This window comes from Neofelis nebulosa, chromosome 1 (assembly GCF_028018385.1).
Source record: "Neofelis nebulosa isolate mNeoNeb1 chromosome 1, mNeoNeb1.pri, whole genome shotgun sequence".
NCBI classification, from domain to species: Eukaryota; Metazoa; Chordata; class Mammalia; order Carnivora; family Felidae; genus Neofelis; species Neofelis nebulosa.
This window is the reverse complement of record NC_080782.1, coordinates 116205186-116223062: the sequence shown is the minus strand read 5'-3', so window position 1 is coordinate 116223062 and position 17877 is coordinate 116205186. Positions and strand designations below refer to the sequence as shown.

General features: G+C 35.4%; 1 protein-coding gene across 7 annotated transcripts in view; it reads right to left on the bottom strand.

Annotated features, from left to right (window-relative positions):
• The window catches only part of SLC38A9 (solute carrier family 38 member 9), an 84768-nt gene that overhangs the window by 10468 nt on the left and 56423 nt on the right, over positions 1-17877 (bottom strand). For all 7 annotated transcript variants that reach the window (XR_009262447.1, XM_058732378.1, XM_058732415.1 and 4 more), the window contains one exon: positions 8957-9063. Coding sequence is in view for 6 of the 7 variants with exons in the window: in XM_058732378.1 (XP_058588361.1) it covers positions 8957-9063 (107 nt within the window). In the remaining variant the exon portion in view is untranslated. The remainder of the gene's footprint in view (positions 1-8956; positions 9064-17877) is intronic.

Sequence of the window (17877 nt, the reverse complement as noted above, 5' to 3'; positions counted from 1 at the left end):
AGTCTGATGAAGATGAAAAGTCTAAGATGCAAGAGCTTCCTAAACAGATAGTTTTTCCTTCTGCTTTCCTGTTCTTTTTATTATTATTATTTTAATTTTCATTTTTAATGTTTATTTTTGAGAGATACAGAGATAGCATGAGTGGGGAAGAAGCAGAGAGAGAGGGGGACACAGAATCCAAACTAGGCTCCAGGTTCTGAGCTATCAGCACATGGTCCAGAGCAAGGTTTGGACCCACCAACTGTGAAATCATGACCTAAGCTGAAGTCAGACTCTTAACTGACGGAGCCACCCAGGTGCCCCCTGCTTTCCTGTTCTTATAGCACTGAATACATATTTGAAATGCAGCACCTTTTAGAGTGTATTGCAGTTGTCATTAGTTTTTATTATAAAAGTAATATATGTTCACAATATGAAAGATCTTAAGTGGAAACAAAATGTCCCTCAACACCCAAAAAGTAGCCAAGGTTAATGGTTCTTGTATTATGTTGTTATGTTAATTTTTCTATGTATAAGTTGTTCCATATTACTAGATTATGAGATCCCTGAGGACAAGGACTGTGTCTTTTTCGTCTTTATATCCTCATTGCCCAGGACAATACGAGGCACACAGATAGAACCTAGTAAATGTACAGAAAAAACAATAACTAACCTGGTTATAGTTATTAGGCAGTTATTACATTGGCTAGGTGTTACACTATGCACTAAGCCCTTTATATGTATTATCTCATTAAATGTAAGTATGATACATTTCTTCATTTTATAGATGAGTAAACTAGTGCAGCAAGGTTACAAAACTTGTTCATGGTTACAAAGACAGTAGCTGGTGAAGTCAGCATTCAAATCAAAGATGTTATGGCTCCAAATTGCATGCCCTTACTACTGCAATGGAGAAATGATCAGTCTTGAATGCATTTGTGTCGTAGTTAGTAAATAATACAGAGAACAAAGATAAAGAGGTAACAAGTTATGAGTAACAAAGGATACAACTGAATACACAGAGATGCAAGAGAAATATTAAAATCAGAAAAGTCCATTTTATAGTAGTTGAAATGTACATTCAATAGAACTAGGTCAAGAGTTGCATATCTGTTTTCATCTGAAACTACTCTAAAGAACAGAAAAGATGTTTTAATATGAAAGCAGCTGAGGTTTAGCACGATCCTGGGAAACATGCCACCTATGAATACCATGCACACATGTGGGTTTTGTTATTCTTTGGCTTGAATACAAGCCATCACTGTACTTGGCCTGGAGATATAGCCTCTTAAAAGCCCATTTATTGGAAAAGGGTAGAAAAAAGCTATCTGTTAGGCAAGTCTCAAAGTAAAAAATAGGTTTAAAAAGAGGTACAAATGACAGTATGAATCCTACACATTAATTAGGTAACCTACTCTGCCTCATGAATGAGCAATGGCTGGCAGGGCGATGGTAGGGAACTAATTAATGATGCGAAGAACGCCACCTCAGAATGAGGACCAGCTTTACAAGGAGGCACAAGTGGTGCTGGAAGCACATTCTGCTTCTCAAATTATGGTTTATAATTTGTTCCACATACTGTTCATAGTGAAAATAATATCCAGTGGAGCATTTACTAACAAAAATGACAGAAACTGACCACACAGAACTACCCCAGACATTTACATCAAAACTTCTGATGACGTAGTGTTAAGTAAACTACACAGATTAATATGAAGAAGCAAAAAGTAAATAACAAATTAAGATAGAAACCATCTCAAATTATTTTTAAAGAACTAGCAGGGTGTGAAACTAAATAAAGACAGGCAAAACAAACAAACAAAAAGCACTGTGTACGTTCTAATTCAAACATCATAAGGAAATACCAAGAGATTAGTCCACAAATCCAGGATCATTTTCCGGATGGTTACAGAGACTACATATTCTGATGAAAAAGAGTGAGTTGAGGGGTGCCTATGTGCCTCAGTCTGTTAAGCGTCTGACTCTTGATTTCTGCTCAGGTCATGGATCTCATGGTTCACGGGGTTGAGCCCTGAGTTGGGCTCTGCGTGGACAGTGTGGAGCCTGCTTGGGATTCTCTCTCTCTCTCCCTCTCTGCCCATCTCCCACTCTTGCTCCCTCAAAATAAATACACTTTAAAAAAAAAAAAAAGAAAGAAAAAGAATGAGTTGGATGATCTTCAACTCTACAACTTTTTTGGTTTTCTTTTGGTAAGGAATGCCTTACTAAAGAATAGAAATCATATCCCATTTAGCTACACATAAAAAAAAATCATGTTTAGTGAAAAAAAACCCATGAAATTAAATCAAACTTAACAAACCTGAAAAATCTGATCATTACACCTGTTTAGGAGCCTCATTGCTCTCCTTCACAAATGTCTTTGCATCCAAGTCCGACTGTAGTTTATACAGAACAAAATGAGGCCCTTTTATTCTTTTGCCTTCTTCTCTTTCTTTTATTAAAAAAAATTTTTTAATGTTTATTATTTGAGAGAGAGAGAGAGACAGAGCATGAGCAGGGGAGGGGACAGAGACAGAGAGGGAGATACAGAATCTGAAATAGGCTTCAGGCTCTGAGCTGTCAGCATAGAGCCCTACACAGGTCTCAAACTTGGGAATGGTTAGATCATCACCTGAGCCGAAGTCAGATGCTCAACCAACCAAGCCACCCAAGCATCCCCTTCTTCTCTACTTTCAACCTTTGTTTACTGAGCTCTGAATGACTAACATAATATTAATATTAACAAGTCAGAGTCCCTGACAAGCTTCACATTTTCTGGCTTAAATCTCAAGAAAATAAATCATAATATTAACAGGACTTCTATGAGTTAAATTCCTTACTGAAACCCACTGAAAAGTATAGTCATTAAATAAACCAAATGACCAATTTTTTCTCAGAACATAGTACCCATTTAGCTTAGCTTATGCAAGTATATAAGCTAATTTCAGTATAATCAAAAGGAGAGTATATATATTTACATGTATTTAAAGTGTTTAGAATTTTGTTGGCACCAAGTGCTTCACAAATGTTTATCGTTAGTAGTTACTAACATTTTAAGAAGTTAACATGAAGTCTGATTTTTTGAAAGCTAGACCACATTTCATACCATAGTTTCAATTAAGACAGTAAGAAACCATCGACCATTTAAACTTTTAAGCTTTTACTTTTTAAAATATTTCCTACAAAGGATAAAACTTGAGTCAAATATTATCAGCTGAACCTCACATACTAGTTGTACAAAGTGCTAGTCCCAAAACTCAGCAGAAACAAGAACTCATTTTATGGTATTTACATAAAAAAACAGATTTTTGAGGCCCACTGAGTGTTCCACTAGGAAAGGCAGAAACTCTTCTATAATCCTTGGGAAACCATGAACTGAGTCTATCTCTCTGAGCAGTGCTGAGTTTCTCCCACTGGGGAATGCTCACCTCTAGATACACTGGTGTGCATTTCCAGAAAAGCAATTCTACATAAGAGTTTTAGGAAATGCAAAGCTAAGTATAGGCTGTCCTGTCTTTTCACAGTAGGATGAGACTAAATCTGCCTGGACACCTTTTTGAGGAAGATGTGGTGGCAGCTGCAGCACAGCTGAGGTCCACCTGCTCCTGTCTTACCGCTGTTCGCTCTCACCCAGGAACAAGTAGTCCGAAAGTTGTGCACTGCAGCCATGGCTTACAGACACTGGAAAGACTCCCAAAAAACCTGAGGTGGGAATTAATCGAATATGAATTACCCTAATCAGCCACAATGTATATTCCCTGGGGAAGCTTCATGCTGACTCGATCTGAGGCACAAAGGAAAAGAATATCAAAGAACCAGTTTAGAGGCCTACCAGGACTCTGAGAGTCACTACAAGAAAAACTCCTTGGGCAGAAGGTACTAAGATTCCTAAGATTTTCCAAAGTCGTTTCCAGACGAGGATCCATAAGCCACATACTGACTTGCACAGTCCTTCAGAGATTATTTAGCCCTTCAGATACTATTAAATATCAAGTGGTCAAAGTCACTATTATAGATACTGACACCAATGATTTCAATAAATTATCAGTTGTTGGGGCGCCTGAGTGGCTTAGTCATTAAGCATCTGACAGTGGCTCAGGTCATGATCTCAAGTCCCACATTAAGTGAGGTCAAGCCCTGCTTTGGGTGAGCCCCGCTTCTCTCTCTCCCTCTCCATACCGCCCCCCCCCCCCGCCATTGTGGGATTCTCTCTCTCTCTCTCCTTCTCTCTGCCTCTTGCTCACTTGCCCTCTCACTCTCTCTCAAAAATAAAAATAAAACATAAAAAATAAAGAAATAAATTATCAGATGTTAAAAAAAAATGTGCACTGCGATCACAATAATGTATGAGAAAAATTATGATTGTTCCATGATCTTTAACAACTTTTGTCAAAACATTAAAAACTCCGTTGGTTACAAATTTAAAAGGAAATGAAAAAGATAGTAAAAGTACTATTTATTTAATATACTATTTTAAAACCTCGGAAACAATGAGAATTAAAGTGTTTTATTTATTTGTAAAAACTTACCAAGGACAGTTTGAACTGTTTCCTCCTTCTCATAGTATAATTACAATCTACAACAACCATCTTTTCTACACCTTAGTGAATTGTCATATTCCTTCCTTCTAAGGTTGCATTGCTTTCCACCATTTCCATCCTTTGTGCTTTCAAAGTTGTGAAGTATCTCAGAATTCTTTCAGTGTGACGTTTTCTGCTGGTGTCACTTCCTTGGGAACAACTTCGTTCTTCTCATCACAACCATTTCCTTCATTCAGTGAGAGGTTCATCTTCCCCAAGTTCCTGTGACTGCCCATCTGGAGGGTCTCAAATGGCAGCAGTGTCTACCTTTCCACAAGCAGATGTTTCCTTTATGACTCCATCTATGTTTCATTCAAATTGTATTTCCAGTATTATCACTTTGTGTTCATTATTGCACTTTCACCTTTTTTGGCCAATTCCCTCTCTCAATTTTCCATTTTTGTAAAATATTATCTGGATTTACGACCAGGTTACAAGGGGGCAACTCAACCATCTGCTTGGCAGTCTGTGTGTAAAGTGAATTAGAGATGTGTGGTGACCAATCTCTGACAGACTCAGAAAGAAGTGATGTGAATGGTAATGAATCATGACATATGCCTGTTATTTCAGTAGTGATTTGTGAACTGAAAGGCAGGTAGCTACTAGTTTATGTAAGTATTCATAGTTCAAATCCTGTGGTAATTGGAATTTGAACCATGTTGTTAGGGGGACTGAGGTAATTTAACTAAACCAAAGTAACTATAAGTCATGCATATAGGAAGTGTGTAAAGTAAGGTCTGTTTATAACTTAACTCATGATTTTAAGACTTTTCTAGTAAGACAAAATAATTTAGAGTACAATAAAAATGTACATGCATGCTTAAAATTAAACATGAGAATTTGTCTAAGTTGTGTTCTTCACCTACAGATTCCCAGGTATACAAGGTATTCTCTGTCATTAGGAGACTTTAGTGGTAAAGTTTGAGAAGCACAGCCTTATGGATAGAATGATCCAATACATGAGAATTCTACACCTCACCAAGTGGGTTTCTAGGGCACTTGGTCTAAGTTGGTGTGAGAAGAGTTGATTAGTATAGATACGTGACTTAGTGAGCACCAAGGAACATACTGTTAATGAGATATACAGATTTCCTGCAGAGTTGAAGCAGATATTTTACACATATATTTATAAACTTCCTAAAACTTGGAGTAGGTAGCTTTGTTCAAGTGGCAATTAGTCTGGGAACTTGTGAAGAAGAAGGAAGGGATTTAAAAGTAGAGAACTTTAAAAATATATATTCAATTTCCCCTTATATCCTAAAGTTCCGAATACTTACTTAGGATAAATAAGATTATTTTTCCTATTCCCTTGGAAGATTTAAAACTGTTTATGACAAAAGTATAAGTATAATGAGACTAAACATTTTCAAGATAAAAACTAAATCTAATGTGAGAGGAAAGATAAAGACTCTAAAAGTAAGTTGTGTCTAAGAAAAGGTATACCAAATGATAATTCTTAAGTTTTCCAGAAGTCATGGCAAAAACAGAAACAAGAGTAGTTATATGATCCTTGTCAAATAATGAGTTCATTAGGAGAAACTTTTCCTAGTCTTGAACACAAAGAAATAATTCTCTACAGCCCGTGCATGAAAGATGTTAAGCAATTTAATAAAGAATATCCCAATTATGGTTCTTATTAAACAATGAAGCAACATTCTACACATGACTTTCTTGTATTACTATGAACCCTTGGTGAAAAGCCAGTTTTAAAATTAAAATCTAGTTCAGTGATGAGAGAATAGATAAAGAACGAATTGACATGGTTCAATTATATATTTTTTCTGGGGATCTACCCTATTAACATTATAGGAAGAATTAATATGTTCTCATTACAAAACAAGTTTTAAAGTACTGGAAAGACTCTGAATGGGAAAATACTTTCCCCTGTTAGCTGAGAGATCCACGGTATGTAATGTCAGGAGAAAAAGAAGGAGGGGCACAGAAACAAAAAATTTCTAGCTCCTACTGTACACGACAGCATGTTAAATACTTTTCCTATTTTATAATGTTTAATTGTGATTAAAACCCTGAGAGGCAGGTATCACATAATACTATTTTTACATATCAAAAAAAATTGAAGGTCACCAAATTAGAAAGTTTGGAAAATCTAGATTTACTCAATCCCATTTACAGGCAATATGCCAGATGTGTTACCAGTTAATAGTAAACATGAAAATGGGAGACGCTGACTTATATTTTTGCTCTAATTTGAGAACTAACTTCCTTCTACTTAGGATTTTTGCTTCAAAATGACCCTGCCAAACATTACTTGAAGCCTTCTCAGAATTCCCAGGCACAGTGAACTCTTTTTCCTTTTTATTTCAGTAACAATTATATAGGCCTCTAATAGAGCTTCACCATGGTTTTCATTTACATGGTTAGAAGCCATCAAACTGAGTTCAAAATCTGCAGACAAGGCCACAAGTAACTCCTTAACTTCTGCTTACTTTGGGTTCAGTTTGCTCTTCTTCACTATCTTAAGGTAGAGGTTAGGTTATTGATTTGAGATCTTTCTTCTTGTTTAATGTAGATATTTATAGCTATAAATTTCCCTTTAAGCACTGCTTTGGCTGCATCCCATTAGTTTTGCTATGTTGTACCTTCATTTTCAGTAATCTCAAAGTACTTTCCAATTTTCCTTGTGATTTCTTCTTTGACTCATTGCTTACTTAGGAAGCTGTTATTTAATTTCCATGTATTTAGTCAATTTTCAAAATTTCTTTCTGTTAGTGATTTTTAAATTCACTTCAATGTGGTCAAAGAACTTACTTGGTATGATTTCAATCCTTTTAAACTTATTGAGATTTATTCAATTTCCTAGCATATAGTCTATGTTGTATGTTCCATGAACATTTGAAACGAATGTGCATTGAGTTGTTGCTTGAGAGAAGACCTTTAAAAATGCTAATTACATCAAGTAGGTTAATACTGTTTTGGCTTTTTATATCCTTATTTATTTTCTATTCTATCAATTATTAAGGGAGGGGTAATGAAATCTCCAATTATAATTGCGGATTTGTCTACTTCTTTCTGTTTTGACAGTTGCTCCATTTATTTGGAGGCTCTGTCACTGGGTGCATACATATTTATGATTACTATGTTTTCTTGATGAACTGATCCCTAAAGATCATTATGTAATGTTGCTCTTTATCTCCAGCAATACTCCTTGTTCTGAAGTTGACTTTGTCTGATATTAAAACAGTTACCCTGCCTTTTTTATGTCTAGTGTCTGCATGGCATATCTTTATATTTAAACTAAGTTTCTTCCAGACAACACATACAGTTGACCGTGGAACAGGGGTTTGAACTACATACGTCCACTTATATGTAGATTCTTTCCAACAGTTTCAGTTCAGTAACATAAATGTATTTTCTCTTCCTTATGGTTTTCTTAGTAACATTTTCCTCTCTCTAGCTTACTTTATTATAAGAATACAGTATAAAATACATAATACATATAAAATATGTGTTTATCAACTATGTTATCAATGAAGTTTCTGGTCAACAGTAGGCTATTAGCAATTAAGCTCTGGGGAAAAGTTATATACAAGTTTATGACTATGGCGGTGGAGGGTGTAGCTGTCAGCACTCTTTATTTAACCCCCGTTCAAGGTCAACTGTAGTTAGGTCTTGTAGTTTAATCAGTTTGGTGTAATACACACACACACACACACACACACACACACACACACACACACGTATATATGTATATTTAAGTTTTTACTTATTTTGAGAGACTGAGAGAGAAAGGCAGAGACAGAGTCCCAAGCAGGGTCTGCGCTGTAGGCACAGAGCCCAATGTGGAGCTCGAACTCATGAACCATGAGATCGTGACCTGACCTGAAATCAAAGGTTAGATGCTTAAGTGACTGAGCCACCTAGGCATCCCCAGTCTGTTATCCATTAATTGCAGCATTTCCACCATTTATATTTAAAGTTATTGCCAACATGGCTGGGTTTAAATCTATTATCTTGCTATTTGTTTTCCATTTGTCCCACCTATTCTTTGTTTCATTTTTTTCCATGATCTTTTAGATAAAAAAGACTTTATCACCACTGTTGGCTATTAGCATGCCTCTTTATTTTTTTAGTAATTACTCTACAGCAGGAGTTGACAAACTATGGTCCATGATGAAATCTGGCCCACTGTTTGTTTTTGTAAATAAAGTTTTCTTGAAACACAGCCACCATCCATTTGCTTAAATATTGTTTGTGGTTACTTTCATGACATAGCAGCAGGGTTAGGTAGCTGTAACAAAGACTGTATGGCCCACAAGGCCTAACATATTTACCATCAAAACATTTACAGAAAAAGTTTGCTCAGACCACTGCTCTATGGTTTAAATTTAAGAATTAAGATCCAATAACAAAATGTAATTCCTCTGACAATTACTCACATTATTTTCTTGATTCTTGTTGTTCTTCAAGAGTGTGATAATACAATTATGAATAAAGAAAGCAAGGGTAAGCACTCCAGTCAGCTGTGGAAACTGAAATCTTATCTCTAGGAGAAAAAGAGAGTGAAAAAACCCCACATTAAAACTGACAAGTAGAAAATGAATGTTAGTGGCCAAAAGTTGATTATGAAAAATTAGTTGTCTTTGCTTTATCCAGGGAATAATAACATTAAAATGCCTTTACAAAGTTTGTCAAGTCTAGCATTATACTTGAGCAAAGTACTTGAAAACAAAACAAAACAAAAAAGGAATCAAGAGAAGACTACTCTGTGAGGGTACTTTATATCAGATATTCCTGTTTGAGGTCACACAACTAATGTGTGGCGAAGCAGGATTCAATTTTAGGTCTAACTCTAAAGGTCTTCCTCTTCTAATATTTGAATCTGTCAGAAAAACACTTTTAGAAAATGAATCAGAAAAGGGAGAATTAGTCATCTAAAATTTTTCAAAGGCTAATCTAAAAAAGCATTGCTTAAAAATACTAGAAATAATTTAAATGTCTACAGAGAGGGGAATGGTTAAACTATGATACAGTTGCTCAGTGGTATACAGTATGTATGAATTATGTTCTAGATAATTATTTAACACCAAGGCAAATGTACATGATTTAAGTAGCATGCATAGTATGATTTTACATTTATTTAAAATATTTTGTGTGCATATATATGTATATATATGCATAGAAAAAAAATGGAGAGATAATCACAAAAATTTAAATAGTGGTTACTTCTGACTAATGGGATTTATTTTATTTTTTAAATATTTATTTACTTTGAGAGAGAGAGAGAGAGACAGAGAGCACAAGTGGCAGAGGGACATAAAGAGAGGGAGAGAGAGAATCCCAAGCAGGCTCCATGCTGTCAGCACATGGCCCAACATGGGGCTTGAACTCACGAACCATGAGATCGTGACTTGAGGTGAAATCAAGAGTCGGATGCCCAACCAACTGAGCCACCCCATGACTAGTGGAATTTATTTTAAATTAAACACTTACCTATATTCTCTTAATTTTCTACAATAAGTCCAAAGTTACGATGAAATAAGAATAATAAGACAATATTTCAAAAGCATTGTTATTTTCTGTCTTTGAGGTCTACTAACACAAAAATGAAAAAAAATGCTGTAAGGGGGAATAAGGCCTTGATTTACATGAAAACAGTGCTAGATCTGGACAGAGTAGATGACAAAGTGGAGAACAAGTCATCTTGGGGAGATTCCTTGTGTAAAAAGTAGAAACAAAAAAAGAAAGTCTATTGACTTTTTGCCATAATATTTTAGCAAAGAAAATAAGAATTAAGCACTAGCTTCTAAAAGAAATCAAGATGTAAGATATTAAAAATTATACACTTTAGTTTTCTATAAAGTTTTTGTTGGTCTGTTATCTTTTATCTGAATTTTTATTTGTGGAAACAATTCCAAGTATATTTTTCTTAAGAAAATTCTCCCCTTTACTGCCTGTAATCTTTAAAATTTTTTACATGTAACCAATAAAATAAAATGTGGAGGTAACTCCAACTTCTGCTTTAAAAAAATCAGCGTTTTAAAAAAGTTTTTTAGATTTTTAAGTAGTTTACACTCAACGTGGAGCTCGAACTTACAACACGGAGATCAAGAGTTGCACACCCTATTGACTTAACCAGCCAGGCACCCTCCCCCAAAATCAACTCTTAATAAATTGTGCATTCAAGGATAACATCATCACTTCAGATCAACAGTCAGCATTATATTTATGTAATAGTAACAGAGGTACCATTTTTAGAAAGATGATAAAATATTATTCACATGACCATATTCCTTGCAGAGAAACAATAGAAAAACTCTTCGGTAAAAATTCAAAGTCATCAAATCACAAAGGAAGAGAGCAAAAGAGAAAGAAACAAAGAAATTACAAAACAACCAGAAATCGATTAATAAAATGACAGTATTAAGTCTACACCTATCAATAATTATTTTAAATGTAAATGGATTAAATTCTCCAACCAAAAGACACAGAGTGGCTGAATGGATAAAATAAGACCCAACCAGATGCTGCCTCCAAGAGACTCACTTCAGCACTAAGCATACAAATAGAATGAAAGTGATGGGATGGAAAAAGATATTCCATGCAAATGTAAACCAAAAGAAAGCAGGGCTATATGTATATCTGACAAAATAGACTTTAAATCTAAGACTGTAATAAGAAACAAAGAAGGTCATTATATAATAATAAAGGGATCAACTCATCAAGAAGGTATAACATTTGCAAATATTTATGCTCCCAACATAAAAACACCTAAACGTATAAAGGAAATATGAACAGATCTGATGGGAGAAATAGATAATAATACAATAAAAGTGTAAGATTTCAATATTACACTTTCAACATTGAATAGATAATCCAGAGAGAAAATCAAAAAGGAAATATTGGATTTATTTATTTATTTTTTAATTAAAAAAAATTTTTTTAACGTTTTATTTATTTTTGAGACAGAGAGAGACAGAGCATGAACGGGGGAGGGGAAGAGAGAGAGGGAGACACAGAATCGGAAGCAGGCTCCAGGCTCTGAGCCATCAGCTCAGAGCCCGACGCGGGGCTCGAACTCACGGACCGCGAAATCGTGACCTGAGCCAAAGTCGGACGCTTAACCGACTGAGCCACCCAGGCGCCCCAGAAATATTGGATTTAAATGACACATTACACCAGATGTACTTAACAGACATTTCCAGAACATTCCATCCAATAACAGAATACACATTCTTCTCAAGTGCACATGGAACATCTCCAGGATACATCACATGTTAGCCTATAAAACATATCTCAAATTTAAGAGGCTTGAAATCATACCAAGCATCTTTTCCAATGATGGTATGAAACTAGAAATCAATTACAGGAAAAAAAAATGGAAAATTCACAAATGTGGAGATTAAATAACATGTTACTGAACAACCAATGAGCCAAAGAAGGAATCAAAAGAGATATCAATATCTTGAGACAAATGAAAATGGAAACACAATATATCAAAACTTAAAAGATGAAGCAAAAACAGTTCTAAGAGGGAAAATTATAGTAATAAACATCTACATTAGAAAACAAGAGCTCAAATAAACAACCAACTTTAAACCTCAAGTAATAATAAGAAAAAAGAACAAATTAACCTCAAGTAGTAGAAGAAAGTAAAAATAACAAGAGGGTAGAAATGAGAGGAGAGCAGAGATAAATGAAATGGACACTAAACAGACAACAGAAAAGATCAATAAAATTAAGAGCTGTTTTTTTTTTTAAAGATAAACAAAACAGACAAACCTTTAGCTGTATTAAACAAGAAAAAAGAGAGAGGACTTAAATTATAAATAGGGGCACCTGGGGGGCTCAGTCAGTTGACTGTCTGACTTTTGATTTTGGCTCAGGTCATAATCTCGGGATCATGGGATTGAGCCCTAAATTGGATGTGGAGCCCACTTGGGATTCTCTCTCTTTCTCTCCCTTTGCCCCTCTCTCCCATTCATGTGCTCGCTCTCTTTCTCTCCAAAAATAAAATTTAAAAATTAAAAAAACATAAGTGAAAGAGAAGACTTCACAAGTGATACTACAGTAATAAAAATCTATAAAAGACTACTGTAAACAAATACACACCAACAAATTAGACAATTTAGAAGAAATTAATACATTATTAGAAACATACAAACTACCAAGACTGAATCATAAATAGAAAATATGAACACACCAGTTTCTACTGAGGAGATTGAATCAGTAATAAAAAATCTCTCAATAAAGACAAGTAAGTCTAGGCAGGACCAGATGTCTTCACTGGTGATTTCTACCAAATATTTGAAGAAGAATTAATATTAATCCTTTTTAAACTCTTCCAAAAAATAAAAGAGGAGGGAACACTTGTAAACTCACTTTATGAGGGCAATATTACCCTGATATCAAATCCAGACAAGGACACTACAAGAAAATTACAGGCCAGTATCCGTGATGAACACAGATGCAAAAATCCTCAACAAAACATTAGCAAACTGTTTTCAATAATACATTAAAAGAATAATACAGCATGATTAAGTGGGATTTATTTGAGGGATGCAAGGAGAGTTCAACATCTACAAATCAATCAGTTAATACCCCACATTAATAAAACGAGGGATAAAAAATCATATGGTCATCTCAATGGATGCAGAAGAAGCATTTTACAAATTTCAACATCCATTTATGATAAACACTCTCAACAAACTGGGTATGGAGGGAATGTACATCAATGTAATAAAGGGCATGACCAACATCATACTCAACAATGAAAAGCTGAAATCTTGCTCACCAAGATTAGGAACAAGACAAGGATGCTCACTCTCACCATTCTTATTCAGCATAGTACCAGAAATCCTAGCCACAGCAATTAAACAAGAAAAAGAAATAAAAGGCACCCAAATCAGGAAGGAAGAAGTAAAAGTGTCCCTATTTGCAGATGACAGTATATTGGCTATAGAATACTCTAAAGACTCCACTAAAGAACTGTTAGAACTAAGAAATAAATTCAGTAAAATTTCAGGATACAAAATCAACACACAAAAACCTGTTGCATTTCTTTTTTTCTTAAGCTTATATTTCTTTATTTTTAAGAAAGACAGTGCGAGTGGGAGAGGGGCAGAGAGAGAGGGATACAGAGAATCCTAAGCAGGTTTCACACTGTTAGTGCAATGCAGAGCCCGATGTGGGGCTCAAACTCATGAACCACGAGATCATGCCTTGAGCTGAAGTCGCACTCTGAGCCACCCAGGCACCCCTGTTGTACTTCTATACACTAACAATGAACCATTAGAAAGAGAAATTAAGAAAACAATCACATTTACAATAGCATCAAAAAGAATAAAGTACTTAAGAATAAATTTAACCAAAGAGGTGAAAGGCCTATAAGGTAAAACTGAGAGTAATGAAAGAAATTGAAGAAGACACAAATGGAAATAAATAGAAAGATATGCCATCTCCATGTATTTGAAGAATTATTATTGTTAAAATATGCATGCCACCTAAAGCAATTCAGTGTAATCCCTATTAAAATTCCAATGGTATTATTCACAGAAATAGAACAAACAATCCTAAAATGTATATGACACCACAAAAGACCCCCAAGCCAAAGCAGTCTTGAGGAAAAATAAAGCTGAAGGCATCACAATCTCAGATTCAAACTACAGGACAAAGCTATAGTAATCAAAACAGTATGGTACTGGCAAAAAAGAGACAAAGAGATCAATGGAACAGAAAAGAGTCCCCAGAAGTATATCCACACATTTATGGTCAATTCATTTATGTCAAAGGAGCCAACAATATACAAACTAGATCACTCATCACCCAGCTGTGAATTATCACCTCAGCAGTACTTTAGCTATATCCCCAGGTTCTGACAGTGTTTTCATTAACACTGCTTTTCTACATATTGTTGATTCAGAGAGAGGGAATAAATGAGGCTATAGCACCTCTGACCTCAGCTTTAATTATTATTATTATTATTATTATTATTATTAATAGTAGTAGTAATTTGACTGGAGCAGCTCCATTATGAATCCTATGTTTAGGCAGGGAATTATATGACTACTTTTCCTCTACCTTACTGACCTCCTGGAGACATAGAGGACTATCTCCTACTTCAGCCAACCTTAAATAAAACAGAAAGATGGTTTGAGCCACTAAAGTTATTTATTTATTTTTTAATATTTATTTATTTTTGAGACAGAGAGAGACAGAGCATGAACGGGGGAGTGTCAGAGAGAGAGGGGGACACAGAATGTGAAACAGGCTCCAGGCTCTGAGCAATCAGCACAGAGCCCGATGCGGGGCTCGAACTCACAGACCGCGAGATCGTGACCTGAGCCGAAGTCGGCCGCTTAACCGACTGAGCCACCTAGGCGCCCCCACTAAAGTTATTTTTAAGTTAAATAGAAAGCTCTTCATAATTGGGCTTTGCCTCTTTATCCTTATCTCGAGTCACTTCCCCAACAAGTATTCTTTCACTGCAGCCTCCCAAATTCTTGTAATTTCCTAAATGGGTCATGTTATCTCAGGCCTTAGCTATTGCTTAAACATGTTGTTCTGTTGATGTGGAACACACCCCGTCCTCCAATTCTTCATTTAAAGAACTCCTTGGCCCTTAAAACATTCTCTGTTTAGAACCCATATCTAATTTCTAAATCTTTGTTATTATTATTAGAGAGAGAGAGCAAGTGGGGGAGAGGGGCAGAGGGAGAAAGAGAGAGCAAAGCATGACTCGGGGCTTGATCCCACGACCCTGGATCATGGCCTAGGCCAAACTCAAAAATCAGATGCTCAACTGACTGAGCCACCCTCAGGTGCCCCTAATTTCTAATTCTTATTTACATGAAATTTCTCTATATTATTACGTCTCTTTTATATATCTCTGCATTATGATCATTAATTCACAAACTGGTCTTACTGTTCAACTGTAAGCTCCTGGAGGGCGGTGAGCCATGTCTTTTTTGACAATGTATGACTCATAATCAGAGGTATTAATTTCTATTCAGAATAAAGGACTTCAGCTGTTATCAGTGGTCAAAATTTGATTTTAAATTGTTCTTCAAACTGATTTTGCTTTTTGCTAAGATCTATTAGTTTTCAATAAGCTCTCTTCAGTATAGCTAATCTTTCCTGTCTTTCAAAGCAGTCAACCCCTATTACCATTAAATGCTTCCTGAAGCAACTTGTTAGTTGATCCTTTTCTAACTATGTCAGGTGATACCAGTGTTGTTTGTCAAATTAGAATAAATATCCAGCTTTTTCCAATTAGCCAACAAAAACTCTTTTTGAGCATCTTTCCTAAAAACCTGAGGGGCACCTGGGTGGCTCAGTCGGTTAAGTGTCCAACTTTGTACCAGGTCATGATCTTGCATTCCGTGAGTTTAAACCCGGTGTCAGGCTCTGTGCTGACAGCTCAGAGCCTGGATCCTGCTTCAGATTCTGTGTTTCCCTCTCTCTGCCCCTCCCCTGCTCATCCTGTCTCTCTCTAAAATAAACATTTGAAAAAAACGCTGAAATTCTTTTCAACAGTTTTACTGATATATAATTCATATGCACTTCACCCATTTAAGTGTACAACCATTTTGGAAAGCCATTTGGTAATATCTACCAAAGCGGAGTATACGCATACCCTCTGACCTCACAATTCCACTCCTAGGTTAATACTCAAGAGAAAGCTGGCATATTTTCATCAAAGATATGTAGGAGAATAGAGTACTGCAATAAACATAATACTAAACAACTGGAGACAAATGTCCCTTAACAGTAAAAGATAAAACAAATTGTGGGTATGTATAGTTATATAGTAAGATAACAGTGAGAATGAATGAACTACAAACAGACATAATATGGATCAGTATCACAGTATAATGTTGATTGGAAGAAGCCAGACACAAAAGAATGTATGTTCTATATTCCTTTTACGTGATGTTAAAAAAACAACAGACAACCTCCTTTAGGGCTAGAAGTTAGAACTGTGGTTATCACTGTAGGGAGACAGTGGCTGGTAGGCATACTGAATGGGACTTCTGGAGTGCTAGTTTTTTATCTGGTGCTAGGTATCTAGTATGTTCTTTGTGATGAATACTTATGAGTTGTGCACTTTTATATGTGTATGTTATGCTTCAATAAAAAGTTCAAAAGCAAAAACAAAAAAATGGTAAGGCCTACACATTAAAAATATGAAAAGAAAAATTCCATTATGTTTGGAGACATTATTAAGTATCGATGAATGCACGGTAGAATGCAGTCTGCTTCTAATAACATTAATAACAAAACTATTTAAATCATATGTAGTTAGAAAATTATTTTTTTCTGGTTGCATATGAACACAATGCTGCTATCAAATGGACAATCACCCCATAATCCTTGAATATCAGTGTCTGAAATCTTTGTGAAATCAGTTCCAAAGCATTTAATAGGTTTTCATTGTTAAAATGTATTCTTAACAGCAGTCTTAAATGTGTGCTAATTGTTAAAAGTTAAATAGTATTACAGGGCTCCCAACAAAATAACAGTATTCTCTTGCTTCATACCTCCCATCCTAAATCCTGTTTCCTAGAGGGAACTAATTATAACTTCTTATCTTAAATATGCTTATATTCCTTTTCCCTTATTTTTTAAATTTTAGACATAATCCATTGCTTTTCTACCTGAAGACTTTAGTCCTTTTCTAATACTACCATCACTCACATTTTCCCATCTCTAACCCCTCCATAAAATCACAATTCAAATTTTGATTTTACAAAATCAATATTCAGTGTTTTAATTTTCATGGTTATTCTGTACTATTCAGTAATTATTATGTTTTCTTATATAAAAATACTTTTGTTGGCCTGTTTTTATGGAGATATGGAGGTTTTTACTTTTTGGTTGCCTGTCTAGTTAACACTAATTTTTCCCCAAACTCTCCAGAAGAATGGTAAAACTTTACCCACTCTATCCATACAACACATCAAACAATCTTTTCCATTTCATTTTCCTTTTGGAAAAATTGCTTCCTGGGGTGCTCTGTCTGCTGCTGTGGTCTGGGCAGGGTGCTCGCTAGGCCTGCTGTACAGCTGTTTCCTAGGCTATCCCTTCACTGCCACTCAGAAGAGTTTGCAATTTACTGCTTTTTGGTGGAGCACATTTTGCAGTTTTTTGTGAGAAAGAGTTCACGGAAGGTAAAATTTTGTGAGACTTTACTTTCTGAAAATAGCTTTATTGTACTCTATCACTTCAGTGAGGGTATGGTAGGATTTGAAATTTTAGGTTAAAATAATTTATTCTGAGACCTTCATGACACTTTTCTAGCTTTTGGAGTTATTAAAGTCTGATATTATTCTGAACCCAGACCTTTTTTAAAGACCTATCC